At 42.0% G+C, this 25,551-nt stretch overlaps 3 protein-coding genes and 2 non-coding genes across 5 annotated transcripts; 2 read left to right on the top strand and 3 right to left on the bottom strand.

Moving 5' to 3' along the window:
• The first annotated feature begins 761 nt into the window (after nucleotides 1-761).
• Nucleotides 762-7,318, top strand: LOC133155741 (multidrug and toxin extrusion protein 1-like). The gene is made up of 16 exons (XM_061281267.1): nucleotides 762-992; nucleotides 1,272-1,373; nucleotides 2,171-2,239; nucleotides 2,309-2,457; nucleotides 2,541-2,583; nucleotides 2,664-2,708; nucleotides 2,978-3,075; nucleotides 3,197-3,294; nucleotides 3,399-3,512; nucleotides 3,705-3,772; nucleotides 3,860-3,968; nucleotides 4,619-4,694; nucleotides 5,665-5,734; nucleotides 5,818-5,950; nucleotides 6,535-6,629; nucleotides 6,853-7,318. Exons 1-16 carry the CDS (start codon nucleotides 762-764, stop codon nucleotides 7,132-7,134), a joined length of 1,782 nt encoding a protein of 593 aa, XP_061137251.1. The 3' UTR covers nucleotides 7,135-7,318.
• A 2,203-nt stretch (nucleotides 7,319-9,521) lies between these two features.
• On the bottom strand, nucleotides 9,522-17,275 carry LOC133155612 (Na(+)/citrate cotransporter-like). The gene is made up of 12 exons (XM_061281070.1): nucleotides 17,131-17,275; nucleotides 16,484-16,612; nucleotides 15,696-15,832; nucleotides 15,072-15,277; nucleotides 14,818-14,998; nucleotides 14,090-14,212; nucleotides 13,812-14,024; nucleotides 12,995-13,101; nucleotides 12,812-12,933; nucleotides 12,528-12,689; nucleotides 10,920-11,057; nucleotides 9,522-10,668 (listed from the first exon to the last, which is right to left on the bottom strand). Exons 1-12 carry the CDS (start codon nucleotides 17,227-17,229, stop codon nucleotides 10,543-10,545), a joined length of 1,743 nt encoding a protein of 580 aa, XP_061137054.1. The 5' UTR covers nucleotides 17,230-17,275; the 3' UTR covers nucleotides 9,522-10,542.
• A 1,064-nt stretch (nucleotides 17,276-18,339) lies between these two features.
• On the top strand, nucleotides 18,340-18,527 carry LOC133156277 (U2 spliceosomal RNA). The gene has a single exon (XR_009714843.1). It is a non-coding gene; the product is annotated as a U2 spliceosomal RNA (small nuclear RNA).
• A 1,148-nt stretch (nucleotides 18,528-19,675) lies between these two features.
• LOC133156221 (mannan-binding lectin serine protease 1-like) lies at nucleotides 19,676-25,522 on the bottom strand. The gene is made up of 12 exons (XM_061282047.1): nucleotides 24,201-25,522; nucleotides 23,659-23,887; nucleotides 23,383-23,584; nucleotides 23,155-23,286; nucleotides 22,656-22,852; nucleotides 22,436-22,583; nucleotides 21,928-22,046; nucleotides 21,571-21,658; nucleotides 21,257-21,331; nucleotides 20,930-21,177; nucleotides 20,659-20,844; nucleotides 19,676-20,477 (listed from the first exon to the last, which is right to left on the bottom strand). Exons 1-12 carry the CDS (start codon nucleotides 24,434-24,436, stop codon nucleotides 20,082-20,084), a joined length of 2,256 nt encoding a protein of 751 aa, XP_061138031.1. The 5' UTR covers nucleotides 24,437-25,522; the 3' UTR covers nucleotides 19,676-20,081.
• On the bottom strand, nucleotides 24,631-24,736 carry LOC133156285 (U6 spliceosomal RNA). The gene has a single exon (XR_009714846.1). It is a non-coding gene; the product is annotated as a U6 spliceosomal RNA (small nuclear RNA).
• Nucleotides 25,523-25,551: the final 29 nt, after the last annotated feature.

Here is a 25,551-nt window from a genome sequence, read left to right as displayed (position 1 = left end):
GGCCACAACTATAGAATTCCATTTTCTACTCCATATTATGTTTCATACTCCATTCCCGCCTACAAAACAGCAATTGAGGAGTGCTTCCTATTTCGTATACCTGTTGTACAATGACAACAAAGGCATTCTATTCTAATTGGGATTTTATTTGGCGCCACACGCTCCATGTACAAATGTCTTCGCTTGCATGCTATTTTTATTATTTTATTTTCCTATATGCACTATTTCTGCTGAAACAATGCAAATTTCCCTATTGTGAGGCAAATAGAAATATCCATCCATCATCTGAACTTCTGATTCCATCAAAATCTGATGCTATTTAATATTGGGGGGTTACACCTCTAAAACAAATAGTAACAAAAGCAGGGCTTGATACAGGAAGCAGGCTTGACATACTGACAACTTGTCCAACCTGGCATCAAGCCTATATGACAGAATAAAGATGACATACTAAAAGGACAAAGAATAAAGGACCTATAAAAAAATTATACAGCAAGGAATGACCAGGTTCTACAAGAACAAATGCAGGACGACAATTAATTATAAATGCACGATATAAAATACACTGTATTAAAAAAAATATGAATACTGTACCTTCCTCACTGAGCAGACATATGTGTATTTCATTGTTATAATAAATTTGAAAGAGGAGTTACAAGGAGTACGAAAGATGAACTCCTGTGATCCGTTGTTTTGATTGCAGCATGCTCTCTTCTTTTTCAACAATCTCAATTGTTTCAGCTGCACTTGGCGGGGTTCCGATGGAACCAAGCAAGCACTCCATCCTCATCGACATCCTGGCTTTTGAAGTCATAACAACAGACAGGAACAGTCAAAAGACAAAGTGTACTTTCCCCAAAGTGTGCGGTGTAGAAGAAGACATGGCGCCGGGATCGAGTGACGAGATGTTCGTTTGCAGTTGGACCTGTCCCAAGATGCCCCTGAGCTACAGAGAAGAAGTGTGCCACATCTTGAGAATGGCTGGGCCTGTGGTAAGATGATACACTGACCACAGCTATTGCAATGTGTTGTTTATTATCTATTTGGAAACTCAAATTAGGTCCCACGTGGCCATAATGCTATGTACACAATTCTCAGGGGCCCACAACAACAAAGAAAACCAACTAAGCTCTAAAAAAAAAAAAAAATTCTGGGGATCTAATTAATTGAATAACTAAAAAGAAAAAAGAAACAAATACGGGCGTGTAAAAATCATTAAAAACAATATGATGTAGTAAAATATGTTCTGTGGTCTCATTATTTGTCTCTAGTTGCTCTCTCGTTTCCTGAATTATCTGCTTCCCTTCGTGGTCACCATGTTCTGCGGACGTTTGGGCAACGAGGCGATGGCCGGATATGGATTAGCGTCGTCTGTAAGTGCTTTAATCTTCTATGATAGATTGGTCCTCTCCACCCACCCCCCTTGAGAATGCTCCTAGCCTTTGTTTATTTGTCAAGAAATCACACTAACACGTAAAAGTATACCAAACCGTCATTACACTTTTAACCTAATGCATAAAATCACATTGATGGCTAGACAGACAGATGAATAAATAAACAAAAAATGAAAAAATAAAAATAATAGAAATAAATAAAAAAGTGTAATTTTTATATGCCATTACATTTTCAATCTTGGGCACCATCTGGAGTGCATTTTCATAACGTCACAATTTCTGAAGCCCTGATATGGCATAAATAGCCATACGTAGCTGCTCTATAATTTAACCTTTCCTCACAAGCGCCACGGGTTTAGTCATCCCTCACATACTGTTTTAAATAGCTGTTACTATTATCCAATTTCCCGACCTTTATATGTCACACACATCCTTCAGCATTTGTGAAAAATTTGGAGCACCGCTTCCGACCTCAGGAAATGTTCATCTTAAATATTTTTTATGTTGTGAGGGGAAAGTATTATATTTTGCGTGGGGTGAAAGAAAAAACATGGAAATGCAAGTAGAATTATTATACTAGCATTTTGTTCCACTTTTAATCAGCCACAAATCCCAGTCGATGTAATGAAAATACTGTACATAATTCCGCCCTCCCAATTTTTTGAAGGCATGCACGCACGCCCTTTAATCTCCCCCCCAGCATTGGCCCACCCCCCCGCCTTGTATTTAAGAAGGGAAAGAGAATCCACACATGGCATGTTTATGCTTCTTTTCAGACCATCAACATCACCACAGCAGCAACAGGATATGGTCTTGCTCTTGCTTGTGATACATTGGTTTCTCAGGTTTGGAAAGCCTATGCTATATTTTGACATAATGCAAATAGCCTATACACCAAACTGTGTCCACCACAGACCTTTGGTGGTAAGAACCTTCTGCGAGTAGGCGTGATCTTGCAGCGAGGCATTGTCATCCTTCTGTTGTTCTGTCTGCCCTGTTGGGGTCTGCTCATCAATGCCCAGAGCCTCCTGCTGCTTATGGGCCAGGACCCCAAGGTCACCCGGTAACAGACCAACAGAATATCAACATACACACCTGTATCATACACATATGATTTGAATGCATAAGTCATCCTGTTGGTTTCAGAATAGCGCATGTATACCTCATAGCCTTCTTGCCAGCCGTGCCAGTGAGTTGCAACTTTACTGTGCAAAATTAGCATGTTATTATTATATTACGATGGTGTCATATTGTATTGTGGTTTGTTAGGCAATGTTTCTGCACCATCTTCAAGCATCTTATTTGCAGAACCAGGTGAGTATGCATGATAGCTGTGAATTTATTAAAGGCTTTAGTGTGGCCTTTTTTTCTCTCTCTCTCTCTTTAACTAGAATGGGATCCATGTGATGAGTTTTGAGTATTAAACCCTCATAAAAAATATTAACGTTGAACAAAAAAATAGAAAGTTTCTGATTCTTATGCGAAAGAAAAAGGTCAAATGTTTTGTTGTTTTTATTTTATTCTGGTCCCAATGCTGTGGTCAGCATCTAAATAGCCTGTTTGTGTCTTTATATGTATTTCAGGGTATAATACTTCCTCAGATGTACACTGCAGCCATGGCAAATGTTGCCAACTTGATGATGAATTATGTGTTCTTACACTGGCTCCATTTAGGAGTCAAGTAAGTTCGTTTTAGTTTCAATCATCAAACCATAACATTACATGCACTGTGTGCAAATGTGAGTCTCTCTCTGCTTTTATGCATTTGTGCGTTTCTCTGTCTCTCTGTGTGCGCCACCCAGTGGATCTGCAGCTGCCAACACACTCTCTCAGATTAGCATCTGTGTTCTATTGTTTGCTTACATACGCTGGAAGAAACTGCACCTATCAACATGGGGAGGTGAGTCTTTGATGACCTGGGTGCCCCACCTATACATGTCTCTTTGTTTGTTTGGTCCCATTTGTTGAATGTCTACTTCACTAAGCCTCAGAATTTTCCTACAGGTTGGTCAATGGAATCTCTTCAGGAGTGGGGCTCCTACATGAATCTGGCTGTTCCGAGCATGCTCATGAAATGTTTCGAGTGGTGGCTCTTTGAGTTGGGTGGATTCTTTGCAGGTAACTACCTACCTACCTACATACCTACCTACCTACCTACCTACCTACCTGCCTACCTACCTACCTACCTACCTACCTACCTACCTACCTACCTACCTACCTACCTACCTACCTACCTACCTACCTACCTGCCTACCTACCTACCTACCTGTCTGATTGACAGTTTTATCATGATGTCATTTTGCTATTCAGGGATGTTGAGCAAAGATGAACTGGCCGCCCAGCACGCAATAACGATGGTGTCTCTTCTCACCTATATGGTAAAATAGTAACATGTTTTGCAATAAACCAACACAATTTTATTGGCTTCTTAAATTCATAACCTCATGGACTGTTTTTTTTTTTAGTTGCCTTTCAGCATACAGGCCGCGGCATGCGCTCGGGTGGGCAACGCCCTTGGGGCCGGGGACACGGGCAGGGCCATCCTTACCTGCAAGGTGGCGCTCAGCCTCGCAGGTAATTTTGAGCTTTCATTTTATTTCATCTGTCAACATAACGTGTCTAGTAGATAAGAAAGAAAAGAATGAAAAGAAATGAAAAGAAAAAGAATCCTACAAACTTGATGTATACAAATATATATACACTATATATACACTGATAGAGTGAGCACAATGCCCCCCCAGCCCAACCCCTGAAATATGCTTGAACCCTCCCAGGTGCCAGGCCAGATTAATAATTGACTTTTGTGCATTTTAAAAAATACAATGAATCTTCATCAGCAATTTTTTTATGAATTTTCTTCACATAACCTTTCATCTAAATAAAAACAATGTTGTTTTCATAAGATTTAGACTTTTTTACCTGAAAGAAATTTTAGATTAAGCCTGAGATTTACAGAAAATTGCATTTTTAAGAACTCTGGTAAAAAAATAAAAAAATTTCAAAAACAAAATACAACTGTCTCATCATCACTAAAAATCCACGTTTTCCCCAGAGAATACAAACATTTTCCTTGAAAGAATAGTCTTACAAAATATTTTTTTTCTTTTTTTTCTCTCAAGAAAAGACAACTAGATTCTTTTTGTCACAGTATGCAGTATTTTTGTCAGTGTGGTGGTTACCAATACCCTTTGTTAGATCAGAGTTCGTGTTTGTGCTGTCTTCAGGTGCATTTACAGTTGTTGCAGGCATCATTCTTGGCTCCACGAAATCAGTGATTGGCTTCATCTTCACCTCTGATCAGTGAGTGGATACTACTGTAGACATTGGATAATCTCTAAAGTTGCAAACCACACCTTGCTGGAAGATATGTTGAATTGGGAAAAAAATCTCCATAAAAAATAAAAAGTAGAAAAGATCTCTTGTGGGATCAAACTGTAACCAAAACAAAACTATTATCTAAGTGTACAGATGTGCATTAAGACTGAATAAATAAAATATTGATTTCTCAAATTTCCTTTTGTAATTTCTAACTCGTCCAAATTGTAAATAATACAAGAAAAACTAGGGATGTTCAGACCACTTTTTTTCAGTCTGGTACCAATACAAAGATGCAACTCTCAAGTAGTCACCCATACCGATACCAAGTACCGATACCACCAGTACTTTTGATCCATGAAATTTCCCCAAAAAACAATGACAGATAATTTTGAAGAAATACCTATACAACCCAATAAAACAATTTTACTTACAACTGCATGAAATTAATAGCAATTTTATATTTTCTTATTTCTAATTTCTAGTTCCTGATCACAAGACGGCCACAGGAGGACTGTTACCTCGAAATAAGACTGATATTGGTACTCATCCCTCCATTAAAATAAGAAAGTGTTTAGTCTCATAAAGTTGCATTCTTATTCCTCATAAAACTCAGTTTTTTGACAAATCTAAAAAGATTCAGAATTTAATTCCTCAAGAAATACAATGTAATCCAGTAAAATGACAACCTTTCTCACAAAAGATAACATTGCATTTGAAAAATGTTGACTTTTTTAAAATACTGTCTTCTACTTAAATGTTTGCAAATTTATTCTGAATTCTTTATTTGACCTACTTTCCACTAAGGTCTTGCACTAAGTAGCAGTTGTCTTTACAATAAGTTTTGCCCCAAAAATGTAAAAGAGAAAGTAGAACATCTCTCTTGGTCATCCAAGATGTTTGTCTATGATTTTTTTTTGTACATTGTCAAACAAAATAATATATATATTCACAGAAATATCGTCAATCTGGTGTCGCTTGTGATGAATGTTTACATCTTCCTTCAGTTCTTTGACGGCCTCGTGGTGAGTCTTGCATGCGCTCATTGATGGATCAGCGCGATCAAAATTGTAAATACACTCGTTTTGTTTTTTTTCTGTACGGCTAGTCTGTGTGCACAGGCATCTTTCTAGGAACAGGAAAGCAGAAGATTCCAGCTGTGGCTAACTTCATCGGATACTATGGCATCGGACTCACGCTTGGCGTTACGCTCATGTTTGTTGTGAAGCTCAGAATTTTAGGTAGGTCTTCATGTTATTGTTGCATTCTGATCTTTTATTTTTCCAACCAGGTTAGAACAGTTGTCGCTTTGTTGCTACCCCCTTACTTGACTTGAGGTTTCACAACCAGTTCCCAGCAGGTGTTATTGCTGGTTCTTTTTACTTGCTATGTTTGTTTTCTTTTTTTCTATCATCAGGTTTGACAAACGAGATTCAAATAGTTTCTTATTTGTCCCCAGAGCATCATTGCTCAGCTTTCACGATTTAAAATAAGACTACAGTAAAACTGTATATTTGAAAGAAAATGAAAACAGAAAGTATTTCAGCGCAGCCTAATCTTTGCTGGAAATTGAGAATTATTGAATGTCATTCTCTGTAATCCTGCTTTTCACACCTACAGAAAGTGACAGCTGTAGATTTATTTCATAATGTGAATCTTTACGCATATTTAAATAGGGAATTTCTAGAACACAATTTTCATTTATTGCTGGGGCTAGTCCCGGACGTAAAATAGAAGGAAGACTACTATACATACAGATAACCCAAGAGATTGAATAAATATTTATCAATAATGGATTTTTTTTGTTTGTTTTTTTTGTTCAAAGGTTTCTGGCTGGGGATTCTGATTTGCATTGTCTTGCAGTCAATCATTTACATCATTATCATCTTTAAGTTGGACTGGGAGAGAATGACAGAGGAGGTAAATTCCAACTAAATGACAAGCTCACCAACTAACTTGATAATCAAATGTTAACCCACGCATTTGCTCATCCAAATGCTTTGCAGTTTAGTGTTGCCCAACTTTGTTGCATATTTTGCGTAAATTTGGAAGTGGTTGATTAAACTTCGGAGGAGTTTGAATGCATTTTCTACAACACTTGCATTCTGTAGTTGCTGGTATTGTTTTGTCTTTGTCTTTCCAGGCTGTGAAGCGTGCCCACAAGAGCACACACTTGGCCTTAATGAGTCTATCTGAGCAGGAACAGAACAGGATTGATACATGCGATGGCAACACTCAGCAGCAAGCGAAAGTAAACCAGCTCCCTCTGAACCAGCTGCTGCTGAGGCGAGGCCTGACGCTGTTGGCCGCCCTCGCCCTGCTGACAACAGGCACTTGCGTGTACTTCCTTGTACCCGTGCCGGTGACCCCGTTCCCCAAAAGTAATCTGACTACAACGGACTCCGGCAATAGCACATGTTGCTGATCATGGAGTCAGAGGAAGAGCTTGTCATATTTATTTGATCCATAGTTTACACAAAGAACAACTGTTGCAAGATCTTGCAGTTGCACTGTAGTCAAAAACGATTTTACTTTAGCTTTTTCTTAGGCGATACAAATTAAGACTAGACCTATATTCTAATTTATTTTTATGCGGCGTCGGGATTAAAGGCAAGCATCAGTATATATTTTTTGACATAATTGTGGGAAGAGTGAATAAAAAATATTTGTATACAGGCATATTCACCAGTGTCTGAAATTTTCCCTACTAGATTTTGATCAGACAATATTCAGAAAACTGAAACAGGCAATAACGTCTCTCTCAGGGATGTGCGGTCAGAGGAGGCAACGCCTCCCCTGCCATCATGAAAAGGGTGGGGAGGGGGATTCAATTGTTTTGATTAGAAAGTCATTTTCCTTTTAATTTCAATAGTTTTGTATTTATTCAAACACAAACACATTCGGTATAATAACACCAACTACAATCCAGCAAATACAAAATTAAAACTTCAATGTCTGCATAACGTGTGTCGGCTGGCATAGCAGCAACGCTGTACATAAGTGTCCGGATGACGTCACCGATCAAACAGCCAATCAGAAAGTGGGGGTGAGGGCGGGTGTGGCACTTTTCACTTTCACTTAAACTTTGACCATGGTTTTTCCCTAATGAAGTGGCCTGTGGTTAGGTACACCTGAAAATGGCAGTGTACCTAATGGAGTGTCCGAATGACGTCACAGATCAAACAGCCAATCAAAAAGTGGGGGTGAGGGCGGGTGTGGCACTTTTCACTTTCACTTAAGCTTTGACCATGGTTTTTCCCTAATGAAGTGGCCTGTGGTTAGGTACACCTGAAAATGGCAGTGTACCTAATGGAGTGTCCGAATGACGTCACAGATCAAACAGCCAATCAGAAAGTTGGGGTGAGAACGGGTGGTTTCACTTAAACCAGGGGTGTCGACCTCCATTCCCGATGGGCCGCGTTCCAATATGTTTTCCAAGTTACCCTCGTTAAGCGCACCTGCGTGAAAAGTTTTAGCTCCTGCAGAACGTGAAAGGAGCTAAAACTTTTCACGCAGGTGCACTTAACGAGGGAATCTTAGAAAACATGTTGGAATGCGGCCCCAAGGACTCGAGCTTGACCCCTGTGACCTTTGAAGTGGCCTGTGATTAGGTACACCCCATGGACACTTCAATAGGTACACTACATGAGGTAAAAAAAAAAAAAAGATCCATTGGATTACTCCCCAAACTTGGGGGTGGGGCCACGCCATGTATTTACACGCATGCAAAGCCATGTTCCAATTCTAAAAGCACATGTAAGTATATGCCCATCCCTGGAAGCGAACCAAGTTCCTACTGAGCAAGAGCCCGTGTCAGTAACCAGTCGGCTATTTCATCCCAGTAGCCTGTGGCCGTCTGCACTCTTTTGTACTAGTGATGTGCATTCCACTTCTCAAAAACTGAATCTTTAGAATCGGTTCACTCAAGAGATCTAAAAGCACATGCTCCGACCTGGGATCGAACAAAGTTCTTAGTAAGCAAGAGCCCGTGTCACTAACCAGTCGGCTATTTAGACTTGGCAGTTCTAAGCTGTCTGCACTCTTTTGTACTAGTGATGTGCGTTCCAGTTCCCCAAGTAAAAATCTTTCGAATCGGTTCACTCAAAAGATCTAAAAGCACACTTAGGTATATAATATTATTTGCAGTGGCTTGTAGCACTTGATAAAAATGCATCTTGTGTGAAATCAAATATATTTCAGCTCATTGGATACAGAGAAAGAGATTCTGTCATACCTTCTGCTGAGTGTAAGCAATCGGGGTACGACAGGACACAAACCTTTTTGTATTAATATGATGTTATCACACAGGAAGCACATTCTTACTTGTGAAACTGATACATGGGATCTTTGGAATGAGATTTTTCTTTTTCACCTCCACGCCAGTCACTCATTAAGCATGCCTTCCCACAGAATGTGCAACAATGTGTTAATAATTAACCAGAAACCACCAGAAAAATGGCACAGCTTATATATATATGTGCTAAATGTGGAGGAAAAAAAGGAATGGTGAAATTAGTCTTTTTTTTTTCTTTTTTTTACTGTCAGTAATACAGTCGTTTTTGTTGATTTAGCACAATGGCAGAAAAAACTTTAATGGTCAGAGCACAGTAGCGATATAAATTGTTGTAAGCATAAAAATATATTAACTTAGCAAATGACTTGTTACAAAACTTTACAGGAAATACTAATATTTCGCTTAAATTATATAAATGCACCACACACGCTCTGAACCAAATGGGTAGTGACAGACCTCAAATATTACACTTTATCAGTTGAATAAAAGACTAAAAACAATTAAGATAAACCCTTCACTAAAATAATTGGTTATACTAATTACAATTAGCAAAAAAAAGAATGAAATGAAAAATTAAACAATGATTTTCCCAACCTTTTGTGCCTTCCCTCCAAAGAGTTACCAGATATTGTTCTGATGCTTTGCAAAGAGTTTGGACACCCATGATGTGCATGTATCACTGTTCTGTATTAAATATAAATTGAAAGTCAAATTCCTCATTGGAGTACCATTTATTAGGTTACGAAACAAAAGACTATTATTTTGGTGAATTTCATATCCAAAAACATAACTTGAGAAAAAAAATATATACAACTGTAGAAAAATACAGCAGTTCAGATAGAACTCATTATTGCATCATCATAATTGCAAAATGTCAAAAGTACAGCACTAGTTTGAATAGTAAACAAAATTGGAATCTTGCCACAAGTCTTGCTGTTATTCACAAGATACTGCAAAGCTCAAATAATGCTGCGAGGAAGCCCCTCACAGATCAAGTGTAAAAGTTATTGTTTATTTGCTTTTGTGCAAAATGATTCATGCATCAAATTGTTGCAGTGTTTCTACTTCCTGGGCCTGAATTTGACAGCTCGGTTGGATATCGCATTTTCTTCTTTTAGCAGCCAAGCCATGAATTAAAAATGCCCATCTTGTAGTCGAAAAACACGTCATGCAAACAATATTTAAATGTGATATTAGTGGATTGGTATAACTGAATTGGTTAAGCAGCTGCATTCCTAACATCGGGTTGATGTTTGTTTTAAATGCCTTTTCAAAATAATTCACCTTCTCGTGTGCAATCGTTACAGTTGTCGGGTTAGTCACATAATGTGTTAACATTTGTTTTTCATTGTTTTATGGATATTAATGGAAATGAAGGTGTTTCCCTCTACTTCTGATTCGTCATCCACTAGGCTCGAGTGTGGACTTGAAAATAAACATGGCGTGAGACTTGCGTGTCAGCAGCGTAGACCATGCCAGACCATAATGTGGCTCAGACCAGAGAGCAGGACACTGATGAGGCGGGGAACCTGGGCACTATCAGGGCCCAGTCACATTGGCCCATGGAGGAAAGGAGTCCAGGTGAAACATTGCCCGACCCCAGGTATTGATGGAGAGCGTGATGCACAGTATACCGATAATGTTCATGACTATTCCAGTCCTAGCCTGAAAGATGAGAGAAGGTCGAACAGAGAGGCATACAAACATGGATGAATGGACTGCTCCCACAAATTAACTTAATTGGTAGGTGTAGATGGCAAAATTGCTGGCCGGACGGACGGATGGGTGGATCTACTAACAAATGTGGGGTGGTAGGTACATAATAGACTCACTGACAGACAGCTAGGTCATTCAACTTACTGGTTAGCTATGTTAGTTCTACATAGGACGAACCGAGGCCAATAGACCACACTCACCATGTCCGAAACTTTGAGATATCCATAGGAAAATACGATGGCGTTGGGTGGCGTGGCCACAGGCAACATGAAGGCAAAGGAGGCGCTCAGGGTACAAGGCACCATGACGTACAATGGGTTGATTCCAATGGACTGCGACTGTGGAATCAAACAAGGATCAACTTCAATCCTCCGCTCGACGTCAGCTGGTAACCGCCAAAGAAAAAACTGATCATTTAGACAAATTCCTGCAAACTCAGGGCTGACTCATTGCATCTGAAATAGAGAATAAGTGGAACATTGAAAAAACTCTCAACAGACGGGCGTAATTTAAGAGAATTCCTGCAAACTCAGGGCTGACTCATTGCATCTGAAATAGAGAATAAGTGGAACATTGCTAGCAATAATAGCAGCCTGCAAACATGAGTCTGAAAGCATGACACCTCACAAGGGCAGAATAATTTCTGCTTCTTAGAATACACGGCATAGGTAACAGCCCTTCATAGGAATTGTGGCCACACTGATTTATAGGTTGCGGCCACCAACATATGTTATTGAACCCTTCAAGGACTGTTCTTATTGCGTGTGGGAAGACATAATCTCTACTTGAAAGGATTCAACAGCAAATTAAACAATAAAGGGGTTTGCCAAAGGTATAATGAAACAATGCGAAGGGATTTATTTTAATTGAAGCCCCAAAGATAGATTATGTTAACAACTTGAAATTTGGCAAGCATGTATGTACTGAACAGAACAAAGTCTTGAGAAGCCATCCCCGAATCAGCTGGAATAAGCGAAGGAAAAAAGTCGTTCAGTATCATTTCGGCTATTCCCATTCAAAGAAAAATGTTCCTCATATTGACACCAAATTTGTGTTCTGGACGGATAGTTGATGTAAAATGACAAGGGATTGTGTTTGCGCCATTACAATTGAGAGGTGCATGGTGGTGAGATTTGATTCTTCACCATAAAATAGGAAACTGTAATAAGTCAACTCCACAAGCTTGACCAAATGTCTTGAATGTGATAATCACATCACCCTTGGAAGATTCATAATGACCCCCTACTAGCAATGATATCTAGCTTCAATAACTCCGAACATTTCAAACTTGCATTGAGTCCTCTGTCTGGTACATTTTTACTTATCATAGCTTATGCAAGAGGAACTCACAAGCTATAACTTTGTCCCACCCCAATCACTTTCAGTTGCTTGTAGCTGAGGAGATTTTTTTCTTTTACTTGTCTTCACCCTGACTAAATATCTCCATTTAACCGGAAACCATGTTTCGCAACCCGACTCACTCGTAGTCCCCGACCAAGGTACACAGTAATGCTATTCTTCAGCCCGTGGCGGGGTGGGCTGCATTGCAAGGCCCAGGATTTGAAATGGCGTGTTGGCAGGTTATGAATGGGAGGAGGGGCCCCTGGGGAATGGGACTTAACACATTCAGCTTGAATGAGCAACTACACGGGTAACAAAACAGGCAAACTGCCACTCTGGGGGGGGGGGGGGGGGGGGTGTTGAATGCTGGGCTGCCATTGAGGGAAATCGACTAAAAATAATCACTTCACCTCGTTGAACCGAACATCAAATGATGTTGTCTTTGAAATCGTTATTCTATTGCTTACCAATGATGCTAAGATGGGCAGGAAGAGTGTCGCAGTGGCCACATTGCTGGCGCATTCTGTGAAGGTTGCAATCAGGAGGCACAAGATAATGGCGATTGCCCATGGTGGGATGCCTTTCAAGGGACTCATTTGATCTCCCAACCACCTGGAAAGTCCCGATACCTGTAAACAATTCATGAACTAATCGTACATTCAAGGTATCAGAGATTGAAGGACATGTTAAAAGATGTCCTTTGAAAGTCTAAAAGAGCTAAGATGTAGTCTCGTGTCTGTCCTCCACCTACCTCACTCCCTTTGGCCAGTGCAAAGCCTCCTCCAAGGAGCAGCACAATTCCCCATGGTAACTTCTTCTGGGTCACCTTCCAGCTGAGCAGACGTGAAGAGGAGCTGGACGTCTGATCGGATGCTACAGAGTGAAGTTGTCAGTGTTGTGTCATTCCACGGCGACAACGTTTTGATGGACCAACCTATGTCGAAACTGTTTGTCTTCCATGAGCAGAAACGTGGAGGTCTTGATGGCAGGACAAAGAGGAGGATGGCAATGAAGATAGCCACTGTGGCATCTGTGACGTACCTGAGTGGAAGGTGATGTTGTCACACAACGTGGACTTCAACATATAAAGGGCCCTACTTTCGTGAACAGGCGCATGTGTTCTCACTATAGAAACTGGCACTGCTTCATTTTTGTGACATGGCAAGTTCAGTTTATCATTTGGGTTTGGCAGACTGTGCTGTGCCTCATTAGGTATTCCAGTGCACTGTGAGCTTTTTCTAGGGCATGCCCCTGGCACAGCTAACAATTCAGTGACATAGTATTGACAAAAACAGGCTAAACCAGGTCTAAATTGTGGCGCGGACGGTTGTTCCTAGCTATGGCTAACTTTACATCATACACAAATGGAGATCTTCTTGGCACATCTTCACAAACGTACTGATCTCCTGCATGGATTTGACTAAGTCCGTTAAGCTTCTACAATGTAGACTGCATCGCTTTCTTGTGCTGACTTTAAAGGGCGCTTTGATTGGCCGGCAAACGTCGGCTTTGTTGTCCCACAATGGCTCAAACGCCCATTTCTAACTATGATTGTCTATGAAAATACCTAAAGAAAGAAAGTTGGACTGCACTTTGCATTCGGGAATATAGAGACCGGTCTGCTAATTTGGCAAACACAGGCAGCAAGTCTTCTTCTGAAAAGCCGACGGCACTTGCAATACTGTGCAGGTGAGCTGTCTATTAAAATAGAGCCCAGTGTGTTATTAGGGCGAGAAGAAAAAGTTTTGTACTCTGCTTTGGAGTTGAAGATGTTAGTGGCCCAGCCGTGCATAAAGCCAGGGTCCCTGGAGAACCACAGGATCACTAGCAGAACGAAGAGACCCAGGACACTGCACTCGCCAAAGGACATGGGCCCCAGACGACGATGCTGCCCCTGGATCACTTGGTAGGCGGCCACTTCCTTCTCCGTCTTTTCAGAGCCACAGCCCCACGTCTTCTTAAAGCTGGAAATGAAAGTCCCTCTATGTTCAGTGCCCGACCTCTACCATGTAGTTTCTCGGTCACTCACTTGAATCCGATGAAGACAAACTGTAGCCACAACCACGCCATCACCAGCATGAGCATCATGTTGGGGAAGGCGAATCCGAACCAGGAGGCGAAATTGATCACGTCACCATTTTCAGGAAATAGTCTGGAAGACAACAATATGAAGGTTAACTTAGTTTTACAGTTGAAAACTACGTCTCAGAGTTCACATTCCATTCGGTTGTGTAATGATTAATCAATGCCATTTTATATTCTTGCCAAAAATATGACTTCCACTTTGCAAAAATTGTACAAATATTACTAAGCATAACTTGCCTTTTTTTTTTTTACCTGTGTGGTTACATGCAACATTTGAATAGTCTTTTAATCCCCACTTGGTTGTTCAATATTATTAATACAAATGTGTGAATATTGCTGCAGTGACAATTTAATTTCGCAGACAGAATGACCGATGGATGGCTTGGTGGCCTTCATTTCTCATAGAGGCCAGCTAGATGGCCTACAATAACGCCAACCTCTGATTGGCTGGTTAGAGCAAGCCAAGTTCGATTAGATCTGGAGCCATCTGCACCACAATGTTTCATAAATAGCAACTCTACTGAGTAGGTTTTAAAAATGATGTTATTCCAAACTGCTATATACTGTTTTTGAATTATACCAAACTGCTATATAGTGTTTTTGTATAACAGTGACAGTTTCTATAGTTGCACAAAGGGCCACCGCCATTCACCAATCAATCCCAATACCCACTGGCTCATTTGTCCGTTGAGCACCAAGTTAGGACCAGTCCCCGTCAACGTGGCGGTGCCACCGATGCTGGCGGCGTAGCAGACGCAAAGGGTCATCCCTTTGCACATCTTCTGTCTTTCCGCTGCCTCCTTTTGTCGAGTCGCCTCACCGGAGGTGTCCAAGAAAGTCACCACCACAGGACCTTCAAACAGGAGACCAGGGTCTGAGAGGAGCAAGCGAAAAACACGGTACCGAAGAGTCCAGCATCCACACACCTGTGACATCTGTCTGTTTCTCCTGGTTGCCATTCACTTCTGACGTCTGAACCTCCTCTGAGCTCAGGATGGTAGGCATCTGCGCCTCGCTGTTACTGAGCTCCTCCAGGACAGCTTGAACGATGGGCACCATCATGGCTGTGGTGGCCGTGTTGCTGATCCACATGGACAAGAAGGCCGTCACGCCCATGAAGCCCAGCATCAGCCTGCCGACAAGGGTCAAAAAAACATCTGTGTGTTAGAGCAGTTGTTCTTAAACAAAGGTCCTCAAATCCTCCAATAGTACCACCTCCCTTTCTTTTAGAATAAAAGCATCTTTCAGTTTTCTTTCAAGCCGTATATGGAAATAAAGTTTTATTTTTTATATCTACTTGCTAAAATATGACTTGTTAAAAAAAACAAAAAAATACTACAATATTACTTGAAACTTGTTAAAAAAAATCATTAAAACTTTCATTCTTATGCCATTTAGGGCACATGGTAGTTATGATGAGATGTTGTTGGAAAATAAAATCTCAGTTGACCCAAATAGTTTGAAAAGCCCTGATTTCGAGGAATTGTCGCGAATGAATCATCAGCTCGGAAAAAAAGGAACTTGGAAACACAACGACAGATGCAACTCACAGCGCTGGTCGTACACCAACTAGCAGGAGCACCCTCAGGGCGATTCGCTTATGCAGGTTCCAGTGCTCCACGGCCACGGCTACCATCAGACCCCCCACAAACAACATGTTGGTGTCCTTCAGGTACTGCATGCACACCTGAGAAACAGCGGCACAGTACTGATGTTGTCGAGAGAAATAAATGGACTTTTTAAAAATAATATTTTGACATTTTTGTCTTCAAAATAATCCCCCCCCACAAAATTTTTACTTTACATATGAAATGTGACTAAACCCCATGATATCCCCCCCAGATTTCCTGGATAATTAAAATACTTGCACAGCATAATCTCCACATTATTTTTCTTTTTTTGCTGTCCTCAATCTCTAATAAAATGTACAGAGGTAACAGCATGAGGTCAGAGCATGTGCCACAAAATACATATTTCAAATTCAAACCACAAACTTCAAGCTTTCCCCTTCACTGTCATTCTGAGTCTGAACACTTTCCTGCCATCTCTGCCATGCTTTGTGCACTCCCTGAAAGAATTTTTACATCCAGCTCTGTTGTCGTGGCTATCTTCAAAACAAAGACCCACTTGGAAAAGTGTTTTAAAAGAAAAAAATTACACTTCAGGTGAGAAGCTCCAGCAAGACAAAGAACATGCAGGAGAAACCTCAGGCAGGAACTGTCAGATGCATTCTCACCTCTTCACACCCTGAACAAAGCAAACACCGTCGGATCCACACTGAAGGGGAAAACTCACCATTTGGGTATGGGACAAAGTTAAAAAGGTACTTTTCACTCACATTCTTGGACTCCATGACGCCAAAGAGCGGGAAGAGGAGCGCCGGAAGCAGGGCCGTCACCGCCAGTGGGAGAACCTCAGTACACCAGTACACCGCCATGAGGATGATCACATAGGCGCATGCTGCTTCCTGTCAAAACATTTCAGCATTTACTATCATGGCTCTTACGTAATTAACCGATACTATGATTCAAAGGGCGCTGATGGCTGTTATCAGGAATTTAGATGACTTATTTTGTTGATGATGAGTTATCAGACTATCTTACTTATTTTGTTGATGATGAGTTATCAGAGGCCAGAACACTTGTTCACATTGTTCATGTACGTACAAGAAGCTCGTGATTTTAAGTCTTATAATAACAAGAGTGTTAGTGCGTGCGTGCGTCACCGTTGTCACAGCGTGGACGCGGAGGGGTTCCCACGCTGGAGAAGACCCCTCATGTTAAAATCACAGCTTATTACACCGAGTCCCGTTCTCACGAATTTCGTGTGTATATAGTGCATGAGCAACAGGTGCAAGTCAAACCTATTCGAGTGGAGTGGAGGAGAAACGTTGAGGGCTGTTGCGTCATTTTAGCATCCCGTATTCGAAATGAATCAGTAAGGGAATAATGAAAATAATAATAATAATATTGTATAATATCTTACCGAAGTGCCGATGACGAGCGGCAAAGGCAGCAGAAGGAACGGAGTCGCATAGAGAATAAACTCGTTCTTGAGCGACAACAGACGCTTGAGCAGAGCCATTCTGATTAAAACCACAATTGGTAAAGTGGCCGTCTCTTTTTACTGCGTGCGTGGAGATGCAATGACGGAGTAAGGAGGGAGATACGAGTCCCATGCGAATGAAAGAGACCGGGGGGGGGGGGGGGGGGTTGCGCGCATAATAGAAAGGAGGCGGTGCAAAGTTGTGTAGACAGGGCCAAAAAAGAAAAATACTGTATGTATGTATGTATGTATGTATGTATGTATGTATGTATGTATGTATGTATGTATGTATGTATGTATGTATGTATGTATGTATGTATGTATGTATGTATGTATGCATGTATGCATGTATGCATGTATGTATGTATGTATGTATGTATGTATGTATGTATGTATGTATGTATGTATGTATGTATGTATGTATGTATGCATGTATGTATGCATGTATGCATGTATGTATGCATGTATGCATGTATGTATGTATGTATGCATGCATGTATGTATGTATGCATGCATGTATGTATGTATGTATGTATGTATGTATGTATGTATGTATGCATGTATGTATGTATGCATGTATGTATGTATGCATGTATGTATGTATGTATGTATGTATGTATGTATGTATGTATGTATGTATGTATGTATGTATGTATGTATGTATGTATGTATGTATGTATGTGTGTATGTGTGTATGTGTGTATGTGTGTATGTGTGTATGTATGTATGTATGTATGTATGTATGTATGTATGTATGTATGTATGTATGTATGTGTGTATGTATGTATGTATGTATGTATGTATGTATGTATGTATATTGCTGAATATAATTATAAGAATTCAAATGAATCATAATCATAAGTTTTGTACCAACAACAGATTGTTATTGCAAATGACTATTTTTGTCAGCTGTTTAATAAACTATTCTCACGCAGAGATAAGTTTATCGACGCATTCTATTTCTATTTGAACCACGTGAGTAAAAACATAAACACAGGAGTAATTGACAAACATTTGTTCGATGTGCAAATTGAAAACAACATCAATGCATTATCATTCAAAACTCTATTGAGTTGTTGCTTGACATTTAGCTGATGGGAACAAACTTAAACTTGTCTATGGAAATCCTCACCTTTGATTATTCCGTTTATCGCTCCTCGGCCTTTTACTTAGATCAAAGGTAGTATCTTGTCTTATCAGTATAAAAACTGATACGTCCTCTATCTGGGGACCATATTAAATTGATTATTGGACCAGGGAGGTTGATTAGGTACTTGCTCTGTCCACTCCACGCATCAATCTAGTACTGCAATCCCTCCAGGAACGGCACACCTCACAAATGGGAAATAGGGAAAATCTATCAACATATGTATATGGATTTATGGTCGTTATATATTACATATTCACCTATGGTTGAGAATAATACAATTTCATTTTCCCACTCAAATTGTGTAATTGGCATTAAAGTCCTGCAGGAGGCAGTAGTATTTCAGATACTACGACACATCCAATAACGCTCATGAGTAACCAGAAGTGTTGTTTGCATATGACCTTCGACAGAAGTACATATTAGACATTACATCATTTAGTCAAGATAATTGCCTCTTTTTATCACAGTCGTAGAATTGGCGGTTTTCATCCATCTCAGCCATTTGCTGCTTGCTATTGATTGAAAATGTCCATGTAATCACAGCTCACCTTACGAACGTCACGTGAACAAACTGACAAAACATGTCATTTTCAGTCAAAGCTATAAATTTAGGGTATAGTTTACCGTAACATTTAATCTACTAGTTTACTAATATTGCAAGTGTGCAAAATGTGATGGTTACCTGCAAATTCCTGCCAGCGTGATTTACTAACAAAACATAGTTGGTTAATATTCAGTGTAATTTAATGCAACATGTTCCATGGTTGTGCATGCATGTATCTGTTTTGGCTCCTGCTGACAGGAATGATTGCTAACATTGATAACACGTAGGGCTGATGATACCTTAAAGGAGACACATCATATTTTTTACTCCGTTCACTTTTATCCATTTTCTGTTACGTATTTTCATCTATTGTGTCAGTTTTTGGGGTGGCACTACCAAACAAGATAATGGGTGCGGCCAAACGGTTTCTCAAATCCGCCACTTTTATTACTCAAGAGAGCCTTTTGGATGCATTTTGAGTACAGTAATTTTCGGACTATAAGTTGCACCGGAGTATAGGTCGCACCAGCCATAAAATGCCCAAAAAAGTGAAAAAAAAACCCATATATGTATAGAAGTCGCTCCTGAGTATAAATCGCCCCCCCCCCACCCAAACTATGAAAAAAACTGCGGCTTATAGTCCGAAAATTACGGTAGTTGTATCAGATGAATTGCATCAAAAGTGCTGTTTGATTTTTAAATATGAGGGGGTTTATCGATCAAAATGTTTGCGACGCAAGTAAACGCTACCTCCGATAGAAAAAACGACAAATATGTCTTGTGGCCTGGAGGGAGTGGGGTGTGAAGTATCTCATTTGCACTTAAAGAGCGCACCAAAATGGCTTGCTCTGAGCAGCTCCTCAGAACATGAAGAAAAGTAAAGAGGGGCCTGTGATGCTATAAAGGCGAGGAAATCAGACAAAAGCTTGGCTGTTTCACTTTATATAGACCACAACTGAATGAGTAAAATGTAAAAAGGAAGGATTTGTAAGCATGATATTTCTACTTTGACTAATGTGCATAGCCTTGCTGATTTTAGATTGTGTAGTTAGGACTTAGCATGTGATGCTGTTACCTACATGACGTGTTATCCACAGCATTCGTTATAATTTGACTATGGCTAGGTATAAGTAAACCACAGTGTTATCTATATTTAGACTATAGGTGTGCTAGAATCGTATGCTGCGTGTGACATCATCACGGGAATACCAGGAGGTGCTGCTGTATCCATCTCAGGTATTTGTTGACGCGAGTGTAGACGCCATACACCCTCCGGCTGCCGCATTCCTCGGGACCTGCCCACGACACCAGGCCATACACGGCCCACTGCCGGGTGACGGGGTTCTCAGCCACAAAGCCGCCCCCGCTGTCGCCCAGGCAGGTGTCGCGGCCACCCTCGTAGAAGCCAGCGCAGAACATGTTGTCGCTGACGTTGTAGCTTCCCGTGCGGGCTGCGTAGCTGGCGCGACACTCATCCTGCGGGACCACCGGCAGACGAACAAACTGCAGCAGGTCGGAGGTAACGTCTGGGTGCGACACCCCCCACCCAGCGACTACGCCTAGAGAGTGGGGTGGGGGAGAGGTGGCGTCATCCTGTCGAACGTAGAGGTCACAATATGAGATAAACATCTAAGCATTCATTCATTTCATGGTAGTTACATCTTGCTGTGTTAATTAAACAACCCAGAACAGGGCGCTTTTTGTCATTTCCAACCCTCATTAAATTAACTTGAAGCAAACAATATTTCATTTTTGGTGGCACTACTTTGCTTACCTGTGGTGGCGACGGCAGGCAGACGGGATGGACATCGTGGTTCAGCTCCACCTTGACACTCAGCTTCAGCAAGGCGATGTCATTGTCAAAGTCACTGGGTCGGAACTCGGGATGGACCAGCACCTGAGACACGGAAAGGACGGCTAATGCCTGCTTGTCCCGCACGTCCACTGCACCCGCCACCACCTGGGAGACAACAGGTGCTGTCACGTAAGTTTTTTTTTTTTTCAAAGCATGAATGATCAAATCAAATACTGTTGTCTGCCATCACCTTGATGTGTTCGGGGGCCACAGGGACCACCTGGGCATCGCGGCGGCGAGAGCGCACAACATGGGCGGCAGTCAGGATCCACGTGTCCGACAACAGGGCACCCGAGCCGAACCAGCGCTCCGACGGGACACGGCTGGTGTCCTCCACACTCAGCAGAACCTGCCAAGGGAAGTTCCCCGGCTCTGCAGCGCGACCGCCGACTATGCGCTTCACCTGGACGGCCAGCGGACGTGACGGACGGCCGCAGGCTAGCAGGTGACATAGCATGAGACCAGTGAAACGACATGACGTGTCAAAAAAGCAACTGGGTGGTTTGTCATCACTCACCCGGCACACAGGATGGAAGCTCCACCCCTCCCGCAGTGTTAACACTCAGATTGTTTGGGCCGCAGCCAAACTCATCTGACACACGTCGGACAAACCAAAAATGATCGCATGAGAGTCTCATTTGCAAATGACATCTGACACAGTCTGCAACAAACCCATTTATTTCCAAGGTAAGAGGCACCAAATGAGGAACTTTAAAGGCAAGAGATCACAAAACACCAAAAGTGACATCAGACAGAACGCACATAAAACACAAACGACGACAAACACAAATGATCAAAGCAAAAATAGCAAAAAAACAGAGCAACTCTTACTTTTACTTTGACAGACAGGAAGTGCGGTATCCCAGGTGCCATCTTCCTGACAGAGCATCTCAAAGTCTCCATCCACGCGCTCACCATCCTGCCGTAGAAAAACAAACATTTATAGAGGATCTTATTTAGACGTTGTTGTGTAATGCCTTTAATTATACTTTGTTGTCGTGTGTGCTACTTCTGTTATCCCAATAATCACAGCAAAAAATTGCAATGGTTTGTGGCATTTTAGCTGCACCCATGCCAATGCTAGCACAGGGTAAGAGGAGACCAGAGATACACTATGGAAGCCAAGCTGAGTCAGGTGTATCACAATCATGAAACAATCATGGCTAGAGGCTGGAAGAGGAAGTGAACCTTGATGATCATGAAGCCTGGAGAACACGAGACCCGAACGCGGTCCCCAGCCGAGTACTCGAGCTGGAGCGGGCTCACCGTAACGTTGGTTGGATGCACTGGAGATGCACATGGACTTCCTGTCTTGAGGGAATAAACGCAGGGCAGGAATTGTCAAAAAAAGAGGATTTGTTGAAGTGGACGCTTGTGTGTTGGAGACGTTTCATCTTTCTTTACTTTATTTTCACTTTAAGTGGGTCAGTGAGGGTGAAGAATTTATGTCAGAGACAGTGTATGTCTTTGAAAGAAAGCATATGAGTGTGTGTAAGAGAGAACGAGATTTTAAAATGCCAAAAGCCAGGTGAGCTGTGTTTTCTAAAGGCCGGGGCCTAAAAGAGCAAAATTCTTTATGTCAACATTGAAGATCATCTCTGACCACAAAGAAAAGTCCACTCGACAAAATTCCATCACCTGGACGACTTACACACATTAGCTTAACATGCTTGCTCTGAGCGTGTGTGCGACCTACCCTCGGAGGTGTACGTCATCCTCCATCCAACGTTTTCTCCTGAGTGGTCGCTGTGAAACAAGATAATAACGACGTTGGTGTCGGTCTGGATGACACCAGGAGACTGACCACCGCAAAACGGCCCAAACTCTTTAGGCGCCGCTCGGATCTGAAACGCACACATTCACTCTTGGCATGTGTGTGTGTGTGTGTGCATGCGTAACACTGTGTGTGTGTGTACCTTGAGGTAGTCATAGGGACAGAGGGCTTCCGGGTGATCCTCCACGTCAAACATATCATCAAAGTGGAGGCGAAGCTTGAGTCCCGGCGCCACCCGGATAATATAAGAGCACTCAGTTCTTTTTGGGTATGGTGATGGAAAATTGGGGCTGCTCAGGGAACCCACACGCTCAGAAAACACTAGGTCACTACACTCAACTGCACACAAACACAAAATAGGAATACACACTTCATCAATCAACTGTGCATGCCTGTGTGAGTAGAAAAATTCAGTACATGTAAATATTTACAAGTATTCCGCCAGCACTATCAGTCACACAGCAGCCGCACACATACACACACATGTAATTGTTTTATCTGTTGTGTAGCTAGAAGGTTAAAAGGTTGTTAGCATGTTTAAACATTAAGGACATTTTGGACCAACAAGTCAGCCTTTCACAAGCATTCAGTGATGGGGAGAAATTACTTCAGTGTGTGTGTTCGGATGTGCGTGCTGTGACCTGTGCACGTGCGTTTGTCAGGGTGCAACATGTAACCATGGCGACAGGAGCAGTAGAAGCCGCCCACATAGTTGTGACACAGGTGGTCGCAGGCGACGTCTTCGTCCACACCCTCCGCGCACTCGTCCACATCTCAGGTTGGCAAAGGGATAAACAAAAAGTTACATTTATAAAATTAAAGTTAAACCGTGAGGCCGACGCGTAGAGGCGTTGTGCAGATGAACGCACCGATTGCACTGTAGTGCGCTTGGAAGCCGGAGAAGTTTTGCGGGTTGGAGAAGTCGGATGAGAAGACGATGCTGACGACGTTGCCAGGAGTGCTGAGCGCTTCGGGACCCGGAACGCTCTCCGGATCCAGAGACTCACTGCCACAGAATATGCCCAGGATGGAAGCCCCGCCCCCATCCAAGGCCCTGCCACCAGCCTCCACCTGTGCATGTGCACGCAAGATCACGTGCCACCGTTTGCTCTTCAAGTTTGTGTTTGTTCGTATGAGTATCCCACCCTGACGTAGTCGCACTGGCACAAGTCAGAAGGTTCCAGGTCAAAATGGCTGAAGTCCAGTTGGACACGGAAACCGTCGAGAACACGGATTTCCCAGCGATGGCACGTGTCGTCGGGATATGTGGCTGGGAAGTGTGGTGACTGGAAGCTTCCAAAGGGTTGAGTCAGCGACACCACATACTCAGAATCCGCCAGGCCCAGCAGTACGCACGAGAACAAATACACTGACCTACATGCACACACACAATCATGCATGTGCATGTATGCGCGCACAAAAGCATGCAAAACATGGACACACGCACTCAAAAACACATCAAGACATGCACAAAAACACTCAGATGTCTCACATACATGAAAAAGTGGTTACTTACACTCACGCACAGAAATGTATGATGAGCAGACTAGTTTAAGAAGTTAAGATTTACCAATGGATGAATAGATCCATGAATGAGTGAAAATATCAATCGGTCACACTTTTTTATCCCATCACAGTAAATCAATCACAAATTCAATCAATAGTCAAACATATGAGCGAAACTGACCTCATGGTGCGTGTCTTGCCGTTCATTAGTGTGCATGTGCGTGACAGGCAATGAAGTCCATCCTGGAAAGTGACGTCTGTAACAGCGTGGCGCGGTGTGCATGGAGACAAGGGGTCCGGGCGGTGGGACGTAGTTGGAACAGCGTCATCGATATCTCCAAAAGTCATTGAAACATTGTCCTTTGCATGCCTGCCACCTTGTGGCTCCATTGGATACGTTTCAAGAGGGTGCTTCATATTGGTTGAAACATTCTCCTGCACACGGTTGCCACCTGTGGCGTTAATCCCACCCAAACCTTCAATCCGGGTAAATACTGCAACGCTCAACACATCCACTAGAGAGCAGCATACTCCTTCCCTTTGGCGGTTCGGTGTCCATTAAACGATAAAGATTATTCTTGGATTTCTGTTTCCCGTTTATGGCAAAATAAAAAAATGAGGAACGCTTCACGAATTTGCGTGTCATCCTTGCGCAGGGGCCATGCTAATCTTCTCTGTATCGTTCCAATTTTAGTATATGCGAAGCCGAAGCGACGCAATAGGTCCCTGCGATTGTCCAGAATATGAAGGTTACACTAAGCAACCCTTCTTACAGTTCAGGTGTCACACTGACTCATACGGACAAGTGAGCGATTGCAGAATGCAGAAAAAGGTATATCACAGGATATCGCTCCTCGACAGGCGCAAATTTGATTCGAGTTAAATGTAGTGGCCAACGTCATATGATTACAGTGGTGTTGCTACCTTGGACATCGATAATGATAAGAAGAACGTTAGCACTGCAGAAGGAAGGGCCCTAAATAGTAAATATACTCAAAATTGATGCAAAACACCGCTAGCATGTTAAACTCACACTGGCCTTTAAACCAAAAGCAATTTAATTTCCCACTGCACTTGAATGCATCAAGCATTCATTGGATGCGCTCTTGTCAGTCGTGATCGAAATCAACTTGTATGCTTGTAAACTTCAATGATTGTACATATTGTAAAATGTGTAAATTGTCGCTGCAAGATTGTCTGAGAAGCACCCTCCCACACACCCTGGCTGCATATCCCATTGGGTGGAAAGGAGGCTAGGCTTTTGGCTGCACCAATGGCATTGAATATATTTACATAATATTTCATGCAGCCAATCAGATTGCATAGAACCGCCGATCTTTTCTATGTATAGTTTTCTGTAAGATTCTGTTTCCACGCAATAGCGCAATGATGAGTACATCGTTTGAGTAGCATCCATCTACACGCATGCGGATATTTTGAAGCCAAATAAGTGTCCGTATGGGTCAGTGTGACACCTGAACTGTAAAAAGGGTTGCTTAGCGTACCCTTCATATACTGGACTGTCGCAGAGA

The sequence above is a fragment of the Syngnathus typhle genome, linkage group LG6 (genome assembly GCF_033458585.1).
Source record: "Syngnathus typhle isolate RoL2023-S1 ecotype Sweden linkage group LG6, RoL_Styp_1.0, whole genome shotgun sequence".
Classification (NCBI taxonomy): Eukaryota; Metazoa; Chordata; class Actinopteri; order Syngnathiformes; family Syngnathidae; genus Syngnathus; species Syngnathus typhle.
Note: the sequence above shows the minus strand (reverse complement) of the source record. Positions and strands in the feature narration are given on the sequence as shown.

What these genes read in the sequence shown, in the direction of transcription:
- LOC133155741 (XM_061281267.1), top strand. Translation starts at nt 762, where the DNA reads ATGGAACCAAGCAAGCACTCCATCCTCATCGACATCCTGGCTTTTGAA. An exon ending in TGAGAATGGCTGGGCCTGTG is followed by an intron (nt 993 to 1,271) that starts GTAAGATGATAC and finishes ATTTGTCTCTAG; the next exon opens with TTGCTCTCTCGTTTCCTGAA. An exon ending in TGTCTCTTCTCACCTATATG is followed by an intron (nt 3,773 to 3,859) that starts GTAAAATAGTAA and finishes TTTTTTTTTTAG; the next exon opens with TTGCCTTTCAGCATACAGGC.
- LOC133155612 (XM_061281070.1), bottom strand. Translation starts at nt 17,229, where the DNA reads ATGGCTCTGCTCAAGCGTCTGTTGTCGCTCAAGAACGAGTTTATTCTC. An exon ending in GTTGGTGTACGACCAGCGCT is followed by an intron (nt 15,278 to 15,695) that starts GTGAGTTGCATC and finishes CCTTGTCGGCAG; the next exon opens with GCTGATGCTGGGCTTCATGG. An exon ending in GAAACAGACAGATGTCACAG is followed by an intron (nt 14,999 to 15,071) that starts GTGTGTGGATGC and finishes TCCTGTTTGAAG; the next exon opens with GTCCTGTGGTGGTGACTTTC.
- LOC133156221 (XM_061282047.1), bottom strand. Translation starts at nt 24,436, where the DNA reads ATGAAGCACCCTCTTGAAACGTATCCAATGGAGCCACAAGGTGGCAGG. An exon ending in GTCCCTATGACTACCTCAAG is followed by an intron (nt 22,584 to 22,655) that starts GTACACACACAC and finishes TGTGCGTTTCAG; the next exon opens with ATCCGAGCGGCGCCTAAAGA. An exon ending in TGGCCCCCGAACACATCAAG is followed by an intron (nt 20,845 to 20,929) that starts GTGATGGCAGAC and finishes GTTGTCTCCCAG; the next exon opens with GTGGTGGCGGGTGCAGTGGA.